Genomic DNA, 23,167 nt, shown 5'->3' with positions numbered 1-23,167 from the left:
ATTTTATTTAAAATGAAATCCCGTTATGCGTAGCGGCTACTTTTATTGATAAAATTCCTTTTATTCAGCACATTTTTGTTAAAACTATAGAAATAACGATGAGAAAATTCTCCGCTAAATATTGAGATATTTTACGGCTTCGATCAAACAGTAAACTGCCGCACCGACAGCTTGGAATCACATCCGGATAGTAAAATACGCGTATCGGTCTCACGTAACCTTAAACTGTTTGTACAAATGTAGTGTAAATAGTTAGAGATTTTCTCAAAAATCGAGTTCGCAACAGTTTTCGTTAGATTTTTCGTTTGTACAAATTGCGCTAAATTATTTTTGAGAAAAAAAATCAATAGCATTGCATATCTTTATGCATATATTATAAAATGACGGCCCCATGCAGTGACATTGTTGAGGATATTGAAGATTTGATATCCTCCCAAGACATAACTCCAAAAGATCGTTATAGTTATAAAAAGACACACACAGTCGCATCGCGTGTCAAAAGAAAAACAAAGGAACAGATAGTCTATCCAGAATTACAACCTTACTCTAGTATTATTCCTGGTGTTCAGACTATTTTTATTAAAACATGGGGATGCACGCACAACAGTTCGGACAGCGAGTACATGGCTGGTCAACTTGCTGCTTTTGGATACAATTTGACAGAGGACAAAAGTATTGCTGATTTATGGCTTCTCAATTCTTGTACAGTTAAAAATCCAGCCGAAGATCACTTTAGAAATGAAATTGAAGAGGCACGAAAGCTTGGAAAATATATTGTCGTTGCTGGGTAAGTCTAATATAATGTAGTGAAAGTATGATTTGTTAAGCACACGAACTTGGAACAAATTTATATTGATTCAAGGTGTGTGCCACAAGGAGCTCCAAAATCAAGTTTCATACAGGGTTTGAGCGTGATTGGAACACATCAAATTGATAGAGTAGTTGAGATAGTAGAGGAAACATTGAAAGGCAATACAGTTAGAATTTTAAGTCAAAAGAAAGTAGCTGGTAAGAAAATTGGAGGTGCTTCACTGTCATTACCCAAAATTAGAAGAAACCCATTAATTGAAATTATTGCAATCAATACTGGCTGCCTTAATCAATGTACATACTGTAAGACAAAGCACGCAAGAGGTGAACTTGGAAGTTACAAACCAGAAGAAATTGTTGAGCGAGCCAAACAAGCTTTTGAGGAAGGTGTTTGTGAACTTTGGTTGACATCAGAAGACACAGGAACATATGGCAGAGATATTAACACTAGTTTACCAGAATTGTTATGGAAGCTCATAGATGTTATACCAAATGGTTGTCGTATGAGGATAGGCATGACAAATCCACCTTACATCTTGGAGCATTTAGAAGAAATGAGTAAAATTTTGCAGCATCCCAAAGTTTATAGTTTCCTGCATATTCCTGTTCAATCTGGCAGCGATCGAGTTCTTTCAGATATGAAAAGAGAGTACACCGTCCAAGATTTTGAATGTATTGTTGATTACTTGAAAGAAAGAATCCCAAGTATAACCATAGCAACAGATATCATCTGTGGCTTTCCATATGAAACTGAAGAAGACTTTGAAGAAACAATGAAACTTTGTAGAAAATACCAGTTCCCAAGTCTCTTTATTAATCAATTTTTCCCAAGACCAGGTACTCCAGCTGCACTGATGCCTCAAGTGTCAAGGCAAGAAATTAAAAAACGCACAAAAATGCTTTCCGAATTTTTCAAATCCTACGAACCGTATAATCACAAGGTTGGCGAAGAGCAAGAAGTTCTTGTAACCGAAGTCGCTCACGATAAGCAACATTACGTCGCACATAACCGTTGCTACGAACAAGTTCTAGTACCAATGGAGAAAGAGTACATGGGAAAAATTGTCAGAGTAAAGATTGTATCAGCCTCGAAACACTCGATGGTTGGACAACCTCTAAACAAAGGAATTTCCTCGAATTTAATTCCGGCACTGGAGAAGGGATGTATTTCAAGAATTCCGGTAAAAGATGAGACGAACATGATGTACTTGTACGTTATAGTTGCGATTTTTTTAGTCGTCGTTGCGCGATTATTATGGAAATATTTACAAATGTAAATAAATTATTGTTAAGTATATTTACAATCTTTTGATTTCACCTACGTTCATCGAGATTTTTCCTTATTATTACTAGAGCGATTGACAGAATAACAAAGTGGTATAATCAGCGTTTAATCCGACGGATTGAAATTAGTTTTGCAAAAAGCTTATGAACTGATAATCGTAAAAAAATACTTTTTATAATTCTTAATACTATTTGAAATTCAAAGTAACATTTGAAAAAATATATTGTTAATTTTATGGCGATTCAATCGTTACGTTTGCGGCGAATGGTCTTCCCTTTTTAAACGTCATCGAAGAAAAAGTTCCACCTGGTTTAAAAAATTCACATGCCAGAGCGCAAAGTATCTCATCAGAAGCAAAACTATTATTTAAACAGTAAAAAATAACGCGAAAAGTTTACCTGACCGCTTGAAATAATAATCCAATGGGTTTTGAACAGTCTGCATGGGTTTGCCGTCGGCAACTGTGAAATAATTCAGAATTACATAAAGAAAAACCATCCCCAAAGGAAAACTTCTCCAGATAAATAAAAGAAGAAGAAAACTCACCAATGAACACCAGAGCAAGGGTAAAAACGGTTACAAAGTATTTCATGATTAGGAATGAAGAAATAACAAAAACTACCCAAGGTCTGGTCTTGTTCCGAAAACTGCGTGTTCGTCAAGGTGCAAGTGTCAGTTGAGGCTAATGAGAACAGGCGCAAGCATATATACCGCACCGTTGTTGAGAGATAAGTGGGGCGAGAATGAACATCACACAGTATGCAACAGTTAACGATTCCTTTTCCTCGGCACAAACTTTCCCTGCATTGTTTCTCTGGAAAGCCATTATTTTCGGTATGCCAACTGTTTGTCATCGATCGGACCAGTTTGTTAATTGGGTTCGCTCGGAAATTGAAACTCCGCGCCGCTGATAGTTCGTCAGGATAAGAATATCGTCATTTTCGCGATGAACATGCTGATGATAAATCCGTTTGGATCTCGCCTAAAGCGAGTTGTGGCGATCTGTCGCGCGCGTAAACTATTAACTAGACGTTTAGCAGATTTTAACGAAATGCTCGATCGGAGTGCATACGTCGCTTTGTTTGTGTTTATTTTTTTTTTCTTGCACGTTAACTCGAATTTCGATTGTCTCTCTTTTTTCTTTTTAAGTCCAATACATTTTATCAATAAATAAATCCTGCGCTACTTGGGCATCCTTCTAATGTCAATTATTTCCCTATTATTATGCCCGTTCGAAATCTTGATAGTGTACCTTAGTCAACGGGAAACCTATCGCCGTTCTACACATAGCGAAGATAAGAAAATTCTCGTGGAATTTCCCGAAAATTCCAAATTTTTCGAAAATTCCAAATATATACGCTCATATATATATTTACGCGAGCCGAAGTTAACTCACAGCTACTTTATTGTGGCCATCAACTCGCAAGCTGTCAGGAGCCAGCGGTGTTCGCGCTCGTCACATGAAATCATGAATACTGTGCGTGGCTGACTGTAAAAAAGGGTCAATGGGGAAAAATGAATATTTACCGGGGTTTGTAAAAAAACTTAATTAAAAGGGTTCTTTTTTTTCGCCCCAGCCGTTTCGAGATAAAAGCACTACGTGTTTTACTTTCTTTTCCTTCGCTCTTTCACGTGCTTGCTGCGGCGTGTGCGTAACTTTTTATTTGCATTATTTACATGTGGGTTTTACGTTCGAGTCTGATATAGCTTCTTTGCGAATGTAAAGTTTTAATATTTTGTCCTTTTGCGTACAGTACAAAGTGCTTTTATGTAAATAAGACTTTATTTTTTTATTTTAGAGAAAAAGCACTGAACATTTCCAAGCAATGTATTAGCTCAAGTATTTTATAAAGCAATACATTGTTAACGAGTTGATAGGTACTCTAACTCATCTCTAAATGAACATGCAGTTTATTATTACAGTGCGCAATGAAACTCTTATTCATTTAAAAATTAAAGATACGAGACATATATTTTGGAATAATTTTCATTCATTATTCAATCTATTTTACAAATACAATACACATAAATTATAAAATTACCAGTTATATTATTAAATTAGATCTCAGTCATATTTGAAACCATGTGCAGACGTTAACTAATTACTATTAGATGTTTATCTAATTAATGCATTCTTAAATATCTGCAATACATTGACACTCCATTCTTCTCACAGAGTCTCTTGTTCCTCATACATTGTACGCAAAGATTTTTTCTCACTGTGAATCAAAAATAAACTCACTTTACATTTTATTTTCACCTCAATTTTCAAAAAATCATCTTATAATATTGAAATAATCATTGTTCATTATTGATACAATTTGTAAAACATTACTTCGATGTAATAAGATAATCGGAGGAACCTAATGAAAAGGATAAGTTTGAAGAGTGTTCCTTTTTAAATTTTGGAAAAATAAATAGTAATCCTTATTTCTCAAGGCAAGAATCAACTTACCAATTCTCCTTTCGCCATCTCTGCTTTATTCCCAACCCATTTCACAATCCATCCTCGCACAGGCAGCTTTGCCATCGCGCCCGCAAATGAAAATATTGCAAGCATCCTTAAAAACAGCGCCAGGAGTGCGGAAAGGCCTGGACTCGGTCCACGTAGGTGTGTGCATTATTTCGTCGGCTAGGCTGTAAATCGCGTTACCGCCATTGGCCGAGCACAGACACTCGTGACGGTTATACAGGAAGAGGCTCTAGGGTGTGCAGGCAAGCGTTAGGTCTGACGACAGATGTACAACCGTTTTTAATTTGCCCGCGCTTGCACACGAGGGGGGTCACTTGGGCGGATGTGATATTAAAAAAAAAAATTTCGCTACTCCTGTTGTTATCCGCTCGACTGCTCTCCGTAATTACACGCTACGTGAGTTTTTCGTTTTGTTTGCCTTTCGGAGGTGTAAAAAAAAAAAAACAAACACGAGAGACGACTGTTTTTTCCTTTCGGAGATAATTGCATGTTTGTACTGCTCTTTTGTTGTCGTTGGGCCTTTCGATAGAAATTCGAAATGCACGAAGCTGCGTTACTCGAACGTATTATTTGACGCGGCTCACTCATTATATATTCGCTTTGAATAACCGGCACGACAATCGCCATCCATTTAATCGTAAAAAGTGTTTGCGTATACGTTCATCGTCGATATTCTTCAAATAAATAATGATTTTCGTGTTGACGCGAGCCAAACAAAGAATAAAAATAAAAATAATTAAAGCATATGCGTATATCGAGTCAAACAAACATGCGGGCATATATGTAAAGGCAAACAATGCCGTATGACATACTTAAAAGTTGATCATCGCGCATTTCCACTCCAAGGCAGGTGAACGAGACACAAGAAAAGGAAAAGCCATCGTTGCTACACACGCACTGATTGCAGTCCAAGGAAAAGCTCGACGACGGCACACATACCTTTTGTTTTTCATCGCCCGAGGTGTTATTGTTGCTGCTGCTGCTGCTGCTGCTGCTGACTATATACCGAGAAAGAGGGAAAAACATATCAAAGTTGGATTAATGGAAAAACTCTTCTCACGGAGCCGGAGGACGCCTTACTATCGAAGACGCTTTGTACGAGATAAACCGCGTATCAATTGTAATTTACTTTTAAACTCTGAACAGCGTGTTTTTCTTGCCTTGCTCGGTGAGAATCGTAGGCTTTAATTGTTCTTTGGATTAAAGCTAGATTCACGCTTTTTTACAATAATTCCTCGTCCAGTTTTACAGACAAGGTGAAATCTCGACGTCTATAGAACCATTCGATCTATCGTATTCGCGTTTACCAATCCTCTTTTGATTTGCCGTTTGCGATTGGCCAAATCGCGTACGAACAATCCTTTCTTTGGAACATGCAAATCCACACCCGCGGGAAAAAAGGATCGCAACCTACATTCCGTTGTGGCGTGAGAAAGGGCGGGAGGGGGGAGAAGAGCATAATAGCATAAATCTCATACGTGAGTTAGCGTCGTCGGCGGCGGCAGCACGTGCGCGTACGCCAAGACAAGCAGCAGTGGCGGCTGGTTGTTGTCAGCACTGCTGCTGCTGGCTCTCGTGGCAGATGCACGTGTCTCCCGACCAACTCTCGAATACGAGACCAGCCGGGCACTTGCTGTAACGTCGTCGTCGTCGAGCTAATGAGACGCCTCTTGCGTTGCTTGTAGCTTGCAGCTTGTGCGACAATTCGTTTTGCGCCAAGCTGCACAAGGCGTTGGCAGCCGAGCCCGTGCGCAGACACTTCGAATCTTCGTAGACGAGTATCTGGTTTGATCGGCAATCGACGCTCGCATCTTTCGAATTGGCTTTTTTTTGAGCTGTTGCTCGCGGGACAATGGAGCTCGTCGCGAGTTCTTGTTCGCAGGCTCGAAAGCTCTCAAAGCGCGCGAGTGACGGACTTAAAAATACACGCCGCGGGCTTTAAAAGTTATACGATGACGTGTATATAGCAAACCTTAATGAGCATTTTTCGAATTCATCTCTCAAGAGCTCTCGACAAAGCGCCGCTTCTGGCGAATAAAAAATGAACTAAGATATGTGCAGTCCTATCTCAAGAGTAGAAGATCATAATGGATTTGCAGTGTCGCGCACATCCAATCGGTGCAGTCCATTGACATTCCACTCGGACTGCATCTGCACCTGTTGCTGTCAATATGAAATGTCGCATTAGGGATGCAAATCATGTTCTCTTCGTATTCGAAATTCACCACTGAAACAAATAATTATTTGCATTTTATTTCTGAATCGCACGAAATGCGAACGCAACTGAAAGCTTCTAGGAACATTAGAGATTGCTGAATACGTAATATTGATTGCACGAATGGGTTAATGATTTACTTCGAAACCAACATCTTCGCACTCTTGTGGCCATCTAATCAATGACTGGAAGAGAAAAAAAGAAACAATCGATTGTGCAATTTGCCAGCTACGTCCGTGCGCGGAAGGAAAACAAAGAGGGCAGCTATCGTCCAGCGAATAGTGCGCGTAATATTGATGAGTGGCCATCGCGAACTTGGTGTCCGCACTGCGCCGCGACTACGATGGGAAAGCCTGAAAGCGATGCCGATCTACATTTTCCTAGTCGCGGGCGGCCTTGGCGCGCTAAATAAAGCCATCATCGCCGAGGCGAGATTTGGCAACGCCGCGCGCATCGCTGATAACGCCCGCGAGAGAACTATCGAAAGTGCGCCGGTGTGGAAAAAGGGACGCGAGCTGTTACGCGGGTGATTCAGCGCGTTGTTTCCCACGGTGTCGAGTCTCTCTCGCTCGCACGCGTGCGCGCGCGCGTGCGCGCGCAGATGTACGGCCGGATCGGTAAATCATAATTCATCTGTTTGCTTGAATTACTGCGCCCGCGGAGCGCGCGCACTGGTAGAGATACACCGCTCGCGGCTTGATGCTGATTACGCATTCAAGCGCGTTTGTATTTGCCCTCATTGATATGTGCGCGCGCGCGCGCGCGTTATAGGAGTTTGCTCATCGTTGAATACTAAAAGCCGATACGTTAATTGTATAAAATGCCCTGCCGCGAGCGCGATAATGCCTCGTTAAATGCGAACGCCGACGTGCTCGTGATTCAGTCTCCGCAGTCTCCGCGACGACGCGCTACCAGTATGACGCGCTGCTGGCCGATTTTGTGAGTGGAATCTTCGCTTCCGTCGACTAACTCTTCGCGGAGTGCCAATTGCAAGGCGTTCGCGCGCTTATCGAATATTCTAATAGGGACCTAAATGTGTTTTAGCGTTCGTCGCCGCGAGTACATTCATAAAGTCACGCTGATAGGTTTTCGTACGCGATGCGAATGTCGGGCGCCTGTCTTTACAAATTTACAGTTGCTTTTACGGATTCATTTCTCGACTTGTTCGGGAATAAACTTTGCCGCCTCGAAATTTAATCGACTCATCGCTACACTGCTACTTTTGTCTTTGTGAGCTCACGCTGATCGTAAAACAAAAGCCGCTCGACGCGCGTTCAAATGTAAGTTTCCAGTAGAAAAAACAATATGTAAATAAATAACGAGACGAAGATTGAAATTCGAGGCGGAAAAATCGCGCGAGGAGGACGACCTCGCCGTCGTAACTATGATTTAGGACAGGTAAAAATGAGTTTTGAGGTGCTTGAAGGCAGCCATTGTTAGTTAGCAAAGCAAGCTATGCTATACGTACACTGAACATTTGACATTTCATGCGGGTTCTCGCGAGTTTCCCTGAAAGTTTATTCGGTTCACGTGGAATGAATAATGGAATACTTTATCGCCTGTCGGCTAATAAATGACGATAAACGAATTACGTGACTTCGGATACTCGTGGAAGATGGTAAATTGCTCTAGGACTGTAATTTGACATTATTGGGGTTTCAGATTTTTATTGATAATTGGCGTAATGCACGCGTACGCCAATTCGCAGATCGCAACGGATTTGGGTGAGTAGATACGAGCAAGATTGGTGTACGATACACCAAGTTGGCGCGTTACGCTAATGTTGCGCGAATATCCGTAGACCGCTCGGCAGGTCAGCCGAAGAGCAACGATGCAGAGGAACGCGTCTTCTCGGTTGTCAAGGAGCTTGCCAGAGGAGGTGAGCACAGCCAAATGTTGTCCCGCAAGGCTCGTCGGACGATGAGCCGAGCAATGACTTTCTCTATTTTCAGAAAACACGCATACTAAGAAGCCAGCAACTCGTCGACCGACCAGAAAGCCGGGAACGTATTTGCAATCGATCTGGGACACCTATTTTCCAGAAAGGAACTAACCGCCGGAGCCGAATAGAATTTTTCGAGTCGGAACGAGCCATCGAAAGCGTCCTAATAGCTTCGCTTAACATATTTGTCGTATCGCACGCCAACCTCACTCAAACTTGTATTAATGTTTAATGTATTTTAGATCTCTGACAATAAAACGTTTGTTCTGAAACAGCCGAGATAAGCCGTGACTTATCTTTGTCCCGCGGGCACAGAGCGGCAAAACTTTCGTCGAGTCTCCTTTGAAAACTATGAAAGGCGATTGATCGCCTATCGGGAAAGATCAATCTCCGAAAGAAGGAAAGTTCAGAGCACACGCGCGCCAAATCAGCGCGCCGCGCAGGTGGCACTACTAGGAGCCTCGTGCAGCGTCAAAAATTCATAGAGCTCTCTTGCTCTTCCAAGCGGACGCAACGCCGGCTTGTTTACCAGAGCGACGCGCGTACGCCTGCGTCGATCGAGAGCTGATGTGGCGGTGCCGCGACTTTTATCTGGCGCAACGCCGGAGAGGACGCGGCGCGCTATGTTTGCGGAAATGACGAACGACGAAAGCGCTCGCTGGACATTTTTCCTCGTCTTCTTTTCGATAGGGTATAGCGATGTCTCGACCATTAATTACCCATTAAACTTGAATTTCTCCAAGTAATTATGCTCTAAGCCAATGTTACTCATAATTCATTAGTATTATCAGCATTCGTAAAGCGACAGTGTATCGCCAGAGCTCAACACTTCGTATTACATGTGCACAGTTTAACGGAACTCGATTTTGTACATTTTCATCGGGCAGATAAAATGATCTAGGTCGCAAGAAAGTCGAAGCCATGTGGCGGTCGAGAATATCAACTTAAAACTCGAAATCGAGATAAGGGTCGCGTGGACTTGGAAAACGCAGGCGAACGCGACGAGTCGTACGAGTGGCAGGTGGACAACGTGCTCGCGCTGCGCTGCGACGCGCCCGGGGATTTGGCGAGAGATATGCGCGTCGCGGACTAGGGCTCGCTCGGGTCTCTCGCGTAGTCACCGTCGAAGCGAGTAGTCCCCGGTGCGCGATGCCGAGCACAATACCGCCGTCGATGCAAGCAACGCGAGTGAAAGCGCACGGCGGGTCGATCCCAAAGAGCGTGGAAACGCAATCGATAAGGAAAGCAATCGCTAGCGCGAGGAAAAGCGCAATTAAGCTCGGGTGAAGCTTATCTGCGAAACGTAGCGTGTGTATGGCATCGATTAAACGCCGCTGCCGCCGCCGCCGCGCGCTGGCGGGCAGGCGATGCGTCATCGTCACGCTTGCGCTCGCGGAAAAGCGCCGGGCTATCTCTGACTGTTTACACAGGCGAATTATCGTATTTTGCCTACTTGCGCCTCCCTGTCTTAGTAATCTCGACACACCTTGCAAGCGTTATAGACGAAATTAACGCGCTTGGCCTTCTTTTCTTTTCCCTTTTTATTTTTTACGACAGATTCTTGAACGTGCGAATGATCAGTTCTATTGGCCGGAAACGTGACAAACGTGGAAACACTGGGATAAATTTGCCGTATGATCGCAAGGCTATGCACAAACAAATTAATGACTTGAATGTTTACATGAGTATTTTTTGATTCGCATTTTTATATATGAACTCGCGTACAAGAAAAAATTTGAAACTCAGCGCAATGAAGTACTCATCGGATGAGAAAATTTATCAAGTAAATTATACTGGTGGTCTAATTAAAAAAATCAAATGAAACATCTTCCAAATGAAAATTTCAGCGTCATAAGAAACTCCCATACTACATACCCATAACTCAACATTGATTTGTTTGTTACTGAAAGGTAATCATTGAATAAATAGCAATAGATGATAATCTTAATTTTTCATAACACTGAAATTTTATATGATTATATTTACACAAATAACGTTGCATTTCTAAAGCACTGAGTCACTATGAAGACGTATCTCTAATCTTGTCAACAATAAGCAATGAATGACGAATATCAACAAATCCAAATATCCCATACAGACTAATAAGCCTAATCAGCAATTTGGCCAAGCTTCAAACTGTAATGCCGGTCACACGCGCAGAGATGCGCGATCAATAATAGAAATCACAAAATCGAGCCAAAGGCGACGGCGCTAGCACTGAATCTCCCTCCCCCTCCATTCTCATCATTGGCATCATCGGAATCAATCGGCAAGCGCGCTCGCGTAAACCGAATAATCACCGAAACCTCACGTACGCAGGCGTGTGCCTCGGTGGCCCGTGAGGGCTCGTATTTATAATCCGAAAATCGCTGATCGCCGATGTAATGAGTCGTTGCACTCGCAGTCCTAAGCTCGCCGACGATCTCGTGCTCACGTTTATTTGTCTTGCGATTTATGTTGATTAGAAAACAGTTGATTCGAATCGCGACCGCGTCGTAAACTTCTGTTCTTCGCCCCCCCCCCCCCCCCCCGGCCTTATCCCTTACCCACCGCCACTCGCGAGACTTTCGACGGTAATTGGTTGCGAGTTGCGTCACGGCTTCCCAAGTAGCTTGCCATCAACGCAGATTTACTCGCAACAGTCTGACGATTATCGCTGCCAGGCGACGCCTTGTACTGCCAATTCGAGTTAGCGGTCCCTGGATAAATGCGCGTGACTCGGTGCAGCTCGAGCCACGACATCGGCGCACGCCACTACATTGACATTCCAGTTCCGCAAGTAGCTCATCCCTCCGCTCCGCCGCGGCATTCGTAAATCAGCGCGAAGGCGCATTCGACATCGTGGCCGCGCGCTCGGGCGATTTTCTCGAGGCGCCCGTTTCGCTCTCGAGGAGGGCCGGGACGGCGAATCGATGACCCGGAGGCGTCGTAGTAGCGCGCGACATTTGGGTCGTGTGTACCGGAGAACAGCCGTAGGCTGCGGAACGTGGGGTGGGAGCGGGGTGGCAAAAAAGAAATCGAGCAACCAGTGTAAATAGAAGCTAGCTGTAAATGCGACTTTCGTGTTCCTCTATCCGTTCCACTTGGGCGCGCGACGAAAATAAAAATAACGCGCGTCGCGCTCGACTCCACGCCTGGCTTCGTGCTCTCCTCGAACTTCTCTCGACTGTCAAATCACCTCGTGCCTTCTGCCGAGAAAGCTCGATCGAATCATCGTGATTCGACGCGTTGTTGTGGATTTAGCGATGGGCGCAATATCGGAGGGCAGTTCCCGTGGCGAATTAATATATACGCGTGTGCACCTTCGAACCGCAGCTATAGTACTCAAATGTGATTTTACATCCTAAAGGCGCAGCTTGTGCGTCATTAAAATCCACCGCGCTGCAAACTAGCCTGCGTGCTTTAGTAGGCGAGTTATTGTGTGCAGATGCGCGCATTGAATTGCAATGTATTCGAAATGAATTTTATTAATGGCTGCGGCAAGGGAGGGGGGAGGTGTACGGAGCCTCATCTCGTAATTAAACTTGTAACGCTAACGTGAAACGCGGTAATCGGTAAACGCGATGCGTCGACGGCAATGTTTGTCTCACGGCACATCACAGCAATTAGCCCATTCGACCGAGCCGCCAAAAGTTTTCTCGTTGGCTCTATTTCCCCGACGACAGCGCGCGTCGACGTCGAAAACGATAATAAAACGGCCGCGGATAATTTCATTCGCGGAGTTGCGTCGCGCGGCGAATCGTAAATTGGCGGGCCGCGAAGGCGCACGGGGACACATATATAGGGGCGAAACCGCTGGCTGCAGCTGCGCCAAAGAAAACCGAGCAGCGCGACGCTGAGTAACGACACCTGCCGAACTCGCTTGAGTTTCGTGCGCGCGACGAAATCGCATGCGACCCCCGTGGGCCAATTTGCGTACGTCGGACAGGCGGCGCTCAACTTGGGAGTAGCCAACCGGATGATTTTAATTGCGAGGTCGCGACGAAATTTCCCTCTTAATCAGCGGACGTTTCCTTTTTCGTCGCGCTTCGCGCACCAAATAGCCGGGATCCGAGTCGAATTAACGGTCGCGCGCGGGTCACGGCGCGGCGCGTATATGAATGCCATTTGCGAACGATTCGTTGCGCGGGCGTGAAAGCGAGAGGCGAGGCTGGTTAATTTCGATACGGAAATTGCGGTCTCGCGATCGGCCTCCCCGCGCCCGCGGGCCTGGATTTAAATTGAAGTTTTGCTCGTTTAATCGGCACGCGCTACTTCATTCACTCTCTCACTCTCCCAGCGTAACTTTTAAAATAATATCCGTATAATTATTCATTGAAATCGACGTTTTCATTCACTGGCAGACGATCCGGGGAAATCCTTTGTTTGACAATGAAACAGTAGGCGCTCTTTGGCGAACGGCCGGTCGCGATGTTTTCTGCGTCGCGCGAGCGATGACAACGAAAGCGCGACGGATAAAGAAAAAAAGCAGAAAGCATTCCGGCAGCATTTCCTCGAACAAACGACGCGCGTATGTACCGGTGGCGCGCAGCTCCGCGTATCCGCGTCAAAATCACCACATTGTTCGGCGTGCCCATATACGTGACCGCAACATCCCGTAACGATCCTCGGGAAAGATACACTTCTGCCGCGGACGTATTTACAACTCGCGTATGCAGAGCCCGAAAGTCCTTATCAATGATGAGCGCGAACAAATACAATGCCCAACGCGCGCGCACGTCTGTGTAGTGTGGGACATGTATTTTCGGGGGGGGGGGGGGGGGGCGCCGGAATTCTAAATAATACGCGCAGCCGGACGGATAATCGAAATGCCAAACCGCCGTTCGTCAATGGCGATGTAGTTGTGTGTATGTACATCGCCATCCGTAGCCCCGCAGTCTTTCTGCTTGTTTGGCTATCTGATTAGATTGATCGCGCGCTGCAACCGTGTGCTTCTCTAAATTTTTTGCGAGCAGCTCTTTGAAAGCTGCGGGCAAAGTATAAAAGATGCAGCTATTGTATTTTGGCCAAATACGTCTACGTTTTATTTTCTTGCAAATAGTTGATAAACGAGCATATATTGGTCAATGATGTACTTATAGTAATGAATGGATTACGATACTCGAACTTGTAATTGCTATCGTAGATCCAGGTGAAAGTTGAAGTGCGAAAAAGATAATATTTCATGTTTCCGCGATCCAGTTGGATAATATTAATAAAAAGAACTGTAAAATCAATAATTAACGAAAATAGTAAGGCAACATAATCAAAATTTGTATATAACGGCGAAAAACAGTAGAATTTATGTGTGTGTGTGTGTGCGTATATATGCAAACAACTGTGACAACAATAATTAAAAAGAAAGCTATTGGTACAATCTCATTTGAAAATCTAGGCAAAAGGCACAAAGAACCTCAGGAACGCGTGTAGGCGAATATCGATTAGCGAAAATCTTGGACAGCATATCTCAATGCCGGAATAAGGGAAGTAAAGAAAGGAGAAAGACAGGTGAAGCCTTTACTTTCGGGGGGGGGGGGGGGAGTAGCGAATATCGTTCCGAAGAGGTTTTAGCGGGAGAGGTTTTATTAATGACCCTCTGGGTTAACGACGAGTTTTCTGTGTCGCGCTCGACGATAAATTTGCTACCTCGCTCTATACCTATACGTCCGTAGCCAACTCACTGCCGCGCGTACTTCACTCGCATGCAACCTACGTTTTCGACATTCTTCCTCCCACCTTTTTTTATCGCGAGCATGAGGTGTATTAATGGGTCGTACACGCGACTTGCCGATTCTTTTCCTTTTTTTTAACGAAACGGCGGACGCGATGTTGCTTGGATTCGTGAATGAAATAGTATCATCAATATTCACCTTGAAATTTTCCAGAATGTTTAAATTCAGTCTTACTTGTTCTTTATCTAGTCACTGCTAGGAGATTTGACTATTATTGATAGATGCCAAAGAACTCATGGAGTTTCCAAACATTTCATTTTACCTCTCTTGACACTTGAACATTAAAAAATGAGGAAATACATTTTATAAAAAAAAATCTTACTTTCTGACTACATTACAAAGTAATAAGCCATTGAAAATTAAGTAACTGCAAAAAGATTTTTTTTATATTAAAAGAAGTACATGGAGAAATAAGTAGTGCCACTTGTAAATTTGAGGTGTTCAGATTGTTTTTTTTTTTATTGAAGAAACGAAAGCCTTCTATCTCCGTCTTAAAATTTTGACAAATAAGTTTGAAGTTTGATATTTATTAGACGAACTCTGTCAACGCAAAAAAAATGACTCGACGCAAAAACTAAATCAAATATTAAATGTTGCTAATTATTTGTTTGGAGATTTTTCTGGTTTCGTTTTGCAGAAAAAAGTGACGACAGAGTTCGTCTGCACAATGTTGTAAAATTATGATTGACAAAACATTGAATTTTAGTCCTAACGTTTTTTTTTTACAATTTTCCGATAGAAATGCAATTTTATAAACTTTTTATACTGCATTATCTGCGTCAGTAAAAATAGCAATTTCATTTTAAAAGTAAAAATTCCGAATTACTTATTATTCCGAAGAAAACGTTGTTCGAAATACATTGTTTCAAAAATGAAATTTTTCTAAGCTGAGACGCAGGCTTTCTAATAAAATATAAATTTTTGCTCATTCGCGAGATTCATGAAAAGTTTGTTGATTTAGAGTTAACATTATTTTGTTTTAGCGATTCAAAAAAAAAAATTCGTTGTGATTGTACAATCTTTTGCGCGATATACATGAAAGAATGTTTTGTTCCGAGACTTATTGCAATTTTAAAATTCTTTGGGCGAATATCCAGATGATTTTGAAATATCGTAATAAAATCTTGAAGCGCGGCTTAACAAAACTTGAATCACGCATGAATTTTCCATTTATTTATTGATTTGATGTAACTAATTTCAGAGGTGAATTTCTATAATGTTTGCCCGATCGAATTACACATAAGATAACTGCCGGCAGTTTAAATTTTGTAATAGTACCGGAATTGTTTTTAATTTTTTTTTTCTTTTTTTTTTTTTTTTCAATTTGCTCAACCAAACACACAAAACGCCATCAGTCGCGTCTAGGGTATTCTCACTCTATCAGATTTTCAACAAACTTATAGCATAACCTGAAGTACGAATACTTCAAATTTCAACAACAAGATACTGTACTCTAGACACGCACCTCCAACGTTCTCGCTGGTATTTTTCATAAAATAACACAAAAGAGTGAACCTCGAGTACCTCACTCATTAATCCACAGATTAAGTCAATTTACACACGTATTACAATCATTTAACTTCAAAACTGCAAATCTCGTATTCACTCTTCCGCGCGTACGACACAAAAAGTTGTTCCACTCGTACGACGTGGCCTACAGACTACAGGGATCCCCTCGGATGTCGCACGAGATCCCGTATTTGCATTTCCGATGTTAACCATTATTGTACGTAATACCAATCTGTGCCGTGTACCTCGGCAATACAATCCCTGAGAGTCAGTTACTCTCGTATTTGAAACATTTTATCGTCGTCGTCGTCTTCGTCGCTGAGTGAAGTTTCTGTATTTTTTTCTTTGCAGACCATCGAGACTTTGGTCGGGTCTTGCTTTTGGGAGAAACAACAACAAAAACAGCGATGACGACGACGATGACAAATTATTTCGCAGAAGAAAAAAAAGCAAAACATAAAAGGTAAGAGACGCCGTTATATCGTCTCGTGGTGTTCGCTTCGTACAAAAGGTGAGCGTCTCGGTAATTTTTTCTGATGCTCGTTCGCGCTCGTTATACAAAATCTTTTTCTCTTACCTCTTTCAATCGGCGCATACATAGGAATAATCCGCGTTCGTTTCGCGGAGGCGCCAGATTGCGTATGATTAAATCGAACTCTCGCGCCCAATGCAAACCCCTCGCGACGCCTCTTCTTTTTCAATCGTTCGTGTTTTTTTTTCATTTATATTATACATATATATATTATACAGTCTTTGCTCCAGTCAAAAATCTTGACGGAAAGTGTGTTTTCGTGTACGTGTGTGTTAGTGTAGTGTCATAGAATATTGTATATATTTACAAGATAAATTGATCACGCGTGCCGACTTTTATTAATTTTCATCTTTGTGCTTCGTCGCTCAATCCATCGACACGCTCCTCATTGACACGTGTATGTGTGTATGTGTGTTTGTTTTTTTGTCCCCTCCCTTACTTTTTTCAATTGTAGTATACGGAGGCGTCGCGAGGTGGGTCTTCTGGCGCTTACAATCGTAGGAAAGAACAGTACGTCCCCGCGGGACGGAAAAACGAATGAAACCAAGAAAAACGATTAAGAGAAGATTGTTGTCGGTTTTTTCCCCTTCGTTTCCCTCTCTTTCTTTCTCTCGTAAATCTAGGTCATCTTTGGCTGGTGGCTCTTGCAATTTTTTCCACAAGTGCGTGTATTGTGGTTGGTTCGTTCACACGACTCAGGAAGGCAAACAATTTATCTCCGGGTTGGAATTCGTTTTCTTTACTTGTTTTCTTTTTACAATGAATCGAATTCGAGAGGCTTTACGCGTGGATGAACGTCGACTTTTATCAGGGAAAAGTTTTCTTACCATCGTCGAGTCTGTAAATCTGTACGCGCTCGTGTTGTCGCGTTGGTTAATCTCGCGTAAAAATTTTTTGTACCTTGCCCCTCAAAACGATCGAAAAAAAAAAGAAGGTATCGGCTTAAAATATTTTTGGCACGAGGCCAACGTAAATTGAAAGACAGATGTAGAGTTCAAATGTTTGTTTTTTCCTCTCTACGAACGGTAACTTATCGTTCCGAGTCGTCGATCGCTCTCCAGTCGCTTTACTACAAATAATTTGTATTATTTTACAAAACAACGATTAGTTGCTAAGAATTCTCAAGTCGCGTGAATTTACAATCTCGACGAGTTTATTATTTACTTTTTCTGCAGTACTCGTTCTTAACCCCCCACCTCATGTCGAATTTTCAGCGTATACTTTAACGTTGTATACGGAGCCGCGAACGTACGTAACTCTTACACTGATAAAAAGTACGAATCGCGATGAAATTTTTTTCATTCTTCGCGTTATCATGTATAAATATACGAATGTGCAAGTGAACACGTAGAGCCTCTCGATAGGCGCGCGAGGAAAATTAGAAGAATTAGTTATTGTCCACCAGCCATAGTTTACATTATAAAAATAATTGTATAAAACTAGTCAATTTTACAATCTCTGACGTTCAATCACAGTATGGTAAAAACCGATTGTTCTGTTTATTTTACTTTTCATCTGAATTAAAAAAAATGTATATATGAAAAACGAAAACAACCAAGAACTTTGGTGTTTCCCAGTAGAAAGCAAAAAATAATTGTATAATACTTGTACTTAGCATTTTGTGAATTCACGCGTTAGAAAGTGTGGCAAACCGATTGAATTTCAGAGTTGCGTTGACAGTAGTAAAGCTAGCAAAGTCAAGCCACTGTTGTTCTACAATATATCGTACGGATAATTTCTTACCTTTCTTTCATTTTAAGAGTTATACTGTATTTAATTTTTTTCATTTATGTTAGATCGTAGAGCGAAGTATGACAGATGTGTAGATTGACATTACTTATTGACAATTGATCGTTCAATCTCTCACTTTCACACACTTTTTCTCGAAATTTATCACTCATTTATAAACATAAAAATCAACAGTTGTGTTCTCGTTTTATGTGTGAATGTATAAAAATTTATGTTAAAATGACGCAAGATACTCTCAGACACATGATACTTACACTTAGTGATAACCATACTTGTGATCAATGTTGTTTTACTCTCATGTTCGTATGCCGTTACGATACACACTTCTCGTATTTGTTTATTTGCTTAACAATGGCTTGACTGTGCGCTACAATAGTATTATGTACATTTAAATGTAGTATATACAAAGAATGACTCGCACTGGCACTCCAATCACTTCTTCAATCACTGAGTTTACCAAGTGCAAAGCGAATGATTATTTTCATGCTCAGTAATACCTTATTTACAAGTAACTCTTTCTTTGCTTATTATGACTATAATTGTTCTCCATGATTTTGCATTTTGTTTTTTACGCAAAATTGCCTACTCAAACAGTTTATATTTTATTTTGTAGCACTGACATTGTCTTTGAAATGGTTTGTTATGTTTTTTATCATCATTCACTTCTCAAAACACGTATTTTTTTCAATCAATTTTTTTTTTCGACTATTCCTCAGATTTAAGTAGCACAAAACTTTTTTTCTTATATTTTCACTTCAAATAAGTCCAGAGCACGCCAATCATTATGCGCACACCTGCAATTTGTTTTTCATTCAGTTTCCATAAGTCACGATCACATGACACACTTTTTCCATTGCTTTGAGCGATTATGATCCTCAATTGTGATTATGGAACTACTTGGACACATTGCTCTCCTCCAAACTATTATTGTCGTCTGGTCTCGCCACATACAGACTAGGATCGATCACCTTGGGGATGGGCTTGATCTCAGTACCAAGCTCTTGCTCAATACGGTGAAGGTTGAAGCGATCTTCGTATGTGATTAAATTGATAGCGATACCCAAATGACCAAATCTTCCAGAACGGCCAATACGATGCAAATATGTTTCTGCCATCTTAGGAAAGTCGAAATTGATCACAACGTTTACTGCTTGAACGTCAATACCTCGAGTGAATAGATCACTGCAAACCTGAAAAATAGACAAACAAAATATAAATTAAATTCAAATTCATGATACCCTAGTAATTGAATTCACTTAATAAAGTATTATTTGTTGTTTCGAGATACATTATAAACAATTGAAAAAAAGTATATAAATCTATAAGAATAATAAAAAAATTTTAATGATCAATTATTAAGAATTTTAATTGAAATATTTCATTAATAATTAAGAAAATAAACTTACCAAATTTCGGCAAAGTCCAGCGCGGAAGTCGTGAAACACGCGATTTCTATGTGCTTGGGCCATTTTGGCATGAATATAGTAACAGCAGTAGCCCAAATCTGTTATTTTCTTTGCTAGTAACTCAACGCGCTGCGTTGTGTTGCAGAAGATAATGCTCTGATTGATTTGTAACTTGAACAAGATTAAATTAATTGAAATTGATTAAAAGGAATTTAATATAATCTAATTGGTTACATGAAATTATCAATTAAATTAAATATCATTTTTTTAAATAAAAAATATTATTACCTTCGAGAATAGCGTGTTAAGACAATGGACTTTCTGACGTTCTTGCACAAAAGCATAGTATTGCGTCACACCTTTCAAGGTAAGCTCTTCCATCAAATTAATTTCATAGGGATCTCTTAAGTGCTTTTCCATGAATTGTTTTACCGTCAAAGGGAAAGTTGCTGAGTACAGCAAAATTTGACGTTCTTTTGGTAATCTAAAAAAGCATTATATTATCGAAATATTATTCCAAAAGTTTAGATATGATTATCAATAGGTTCGACAACATATAAATCATTACCTGGAAATGACATGATCTAGCATTCCTTTAAAATCTTGAGAAAGAAGCTTGTCAGCCTCATCCAAAACCAAAATTTTGCAATGGTCCATGTTGGCAACTTGTTTATCCATGAGATCGAGAATTCTGCCAGGTGTAGCGATTATAACTTGCACTAAAACATCAAATATTTTCAATGAATATAAATTTTTTCAAAATGTTAATGGTGTTATTTTTATTGAAATAATTAAGAAACATAACTACTTTGTATAGATTACACTATAGGATTAATTGACTAAGTGATTTAAATTTGAGAACAAAAATAAGATATAAAATTAATTTATGATTCTTTCAGTATCAAGTAAAATTATTAATCAAATAAACACATTTAATATCATTAACACTGCAGACTACAATAAAAAAAATTTTTGTTTTACCTTTTTGATAAATCCTCATGATATCATCGCGCAAGTTAGTACCACCAGTGGTAACCATAACTTGAATATCCATGTGCTTTGCCAGCTCCCTCAGAATTTGTGACGTCTGAAGTGCCAACTCTCTGGTAGGCACAATAATCAATGCTTGAATAACGTCTTTGCTGGGATCAACCTATAATCAAAACAAAAAAGAAATTGTTTAAAAAATTTAGAATCAAATCTAACACAAAAAATTCCAAATTTATTAATTTATTGTACAAACCTGTTCTAGAACAGGAATCGAGTATGCACCAGTTTTTCCTGTTCCATTTTTGGCACGTGCCAAAATGTCTTTGCCGGATAGTGCGATTGGAATACTAGCCTCCTGGATAGGTGAAGGCTTCTCCCAACCTTTTTCAAAGATTCCCATAAGAAGCTCACGTTTCAGACAGAACTCTTCAAACTCGTTTCCTCGAGTGTCTGTGACATCCTGTAAAAAAAATAAGAACATGATTCATGTCAAATATTGTGAAAAGATACACTTTATTTACAAAATTTAGTTTATTTAATATTGAGGATTCATTTAGAGATATTAAAAATAGTTTATAATATTAAAAATTCTTACACTTGTTTTGATGCGTCTGTCCTTTGGTGGGATATTGAGCTTAGCTTTCCAACCAACATCATCCATTTTTTCTAGATCTGGCTTTAGACTCAGAGCAGAATTCAACACATGGTTAGAGTTCATATGTGATTCAGTCATCATTTTCAAGCAGATACAATATTTTTAATATCTGTAAACAAACAAAATTTATTTATAAGTACAAATGAAATTCAGTATAGCAAAAACAATAACTTTTATTCCCACAATGACTACAAAAAATTTGAGATAACATCTAAGGAAAACTAACAAAAATACTTAATTACTATTAAGCTAAATTTTGAAATAATACAAATTTCTTTCAGAACTAGAAAATATAATCATTTTAACTATTCCATTTGACTTAAAATGATTGATTAAACTGCTTTAAAATTAATGTAATACATTAACTAACGTAATTTGAGTGTTCAAGAAAAAAATGAGCGATTGAAATGACTAAACATTAAATGTGAAATCTCATCATCAAAATAAACAAATAAAATGCAAAATTTAAATTCGATGAAAATGGAAAATTTTATTCGAGCAAGTGTGAAGTTGAAGAACCTTAATTGCGAGGAAAACGGTTCGAGAATAATAAAGTCAGCGTCCCCGTCGACTTTGAGCCTCTGTATTAGCTGGGCATCTTTTCTGTTTACATCGACAGCGTAAACAAGAAAGATACACGTAGGCTAAAGCCAAACGTATGCCCTTATGATTATCGCACAACACATAACTTTCGTGAAACCTTGTAAATTCCTTGTAATTATTGAACTACGCAAAGCTCATGATGAATACGCCGTAAGGGCTAGGTTAAACCAAATACCTTCTATACTTACATAATTAACCACACATGACGGTGAATTTCATCATCAGATCAGATTGAAGATTTGCGAACTCACGCACCTGGCTTTGTAAAGAAAAAAGGAGAACAGAGAACCGGTGTGCGCCGCCAAAATAACGGTCGCCGCGCAGCAAGAGAAAGAAAAAAAAACGAATGGAAGCACAACGCGCGTCCCTTTCACAGAACCCAGCAAATGAGAATCGAACGTTCGCGAACAAGCTTCAAAAAGCCATCTTGGACGATTAGAGAAGAGTCAAGGCGGACAAAATAAAATAGATATAATGGCTTACCTTGGAATATAAATGCCAGGTCCCCGGGAGACGAGAGAAAGTGCTAGGGTGCTGCCACTACTCACAGCTCGAGCGCCCACGGCAAAATGGCCGTCCCCCAATATCAGCGGCCCCTCTCGCTCTCTCACTCTCCCCTCTCCTTCTTCGGCGTCGTCGTCGTCGTTCCGTACGTAATTACGCGAAGAAGAGGGAAAGCCAGAGAAATTTGCGCGCTATCAAATATCTCTTATTGTAAACGTACCTCTATTGATATCTGCTATTTAATTTCAACGGCCTTCGTTTTTAACAAGTTTTAACAGAGAGGATGTGGTCATCCGTGATACACGCATATGCCCAGAGTGACGCGGCACAAGCAGCTAGCCTATGTGAAGCCGATAATATGTTTCTATAATGCTTTGCGCATACACACATACGTAGAATAGTACAGCTACAGCATCCACATCATGCGCAATATAGTACAAACACAAGCGCACAGACGTTAGGTGACCGTCAGTAGTCAGCTATAAGCGCTTTGGAGCAGTTTTTTGGAGTTTCTAAACGTCGATTTTTCTCGTGTATATATTTATTTATTTCTAGTAATGTTCATATAATCATAATTATTTCATAACTATTGGAGAAACGTTATTGAAACTTTTCAATAAGATTTTACGAGGTAAAGTAATAAACGATTTAACACGAAATTCCAAGATTGACGATCAAGAAACAGTCCTGTGATCTGTGTTTGATAGACGTCGAATCGGACGAATTTTATTCATTGGTTGGGAGTAACAAGGGGGTATAGATGCACAATCATGATTGGCTTAC

At 40.7% G+C, this 23,167-nt stretch overlaps 2 protein-coding genes and 1 pseudogene across 3 annotated transcripts; 1 reads left to right on the top strand and 2 right to left on the bottom strand.

Annotated features, from left to right (window-relative positions):
- Positions 1–202: 202 nt before the first annotated feature.
- On the top strand, positions 203–2,087 carry LOC131672808 (threonylcarbamoyladenosine tRNA methylthiotransferase). The gene is made up of 2 exons (XM_058950282.1): positions 203–787; positions 863–2,087. The coding sequence occupies exons 1-2, from the start codon at positions 381–383 to the stop codon at positions 2,085–2,087; spliced, it is 1,632 nt and encodes a 543-aa protein (XP_058806265.1). The 5' UTR covers positions 203–380.
- A 1,939-nt stretch (positions 2,088–4,026) lies between these two features.
- Positions 4,027–7,002, bottom strand: LOC131672821 (uncharacterized; annotated as a pseudogene).
- A 7,858-nt stretch (positions 7,003–14,860) lies between these two features.
- On the bottom strand, positions 14,861–22,715 carry LOC131672812 (ATP-dependent RNA helicase me31b). 2 transcript variants are annotated; one of them, XM_058950291.1, is made up of 8 exons: positions 22,605–22,715; positions 21,218–21,386; positions 20,876–21,082; positions 20,614–20,785; positions 20,201–20,351; positions 19,921–20,116; positions 19,633–19,803; positions 14,861–19,416 (listed from the first exon to the last, which is right to left on the bottom strand). In XM_058950291.1, the coding sequence occupies exons 2-8, from the start codon at positions 21,356–21,358 to the stop codon at positions 19,120–19,122; spliced, it is 1,335 nt and encodes a 444-aa protein (XP_058806274.1). In that variant the 5' UTR covers positions 21,359–21,386; positions 22,605–22,715; the 3' UTR covers positions 14,861–19,119. The 2 variants fall into 2 exon arrangements, with proteins under 2 accessions (XP_058806274.1, XP_058806273.1); XM_058950290.1 differs by lacking the exon at positions 22,605–22,715 and adding an exon at positions 22,364–22,587.
- Between the last annotated feature and the right edge of the window lie 452 nt (positions 22,716–23,167).

This window comes from Phymastichus coffea, unplaced genomic scaffold (genome assembly GCF_024137745.1).
Source record: "Phymastichus coffea isolate CEN01 unplaced genomic scaffold, Cenicafe_Pcof_1.1 PCOF00159, whole genome shotgun sequence".
Taxonomy (NCBI): Eukaryota; Metazoa; Arthropoda; class Insecta; order Hymenoptera; family Eulophidae; genus Phymastichus; species Phymastichus coffea.
This window is presented reverse-complemented; position numbering and strand designations above follow the sequence as displayed.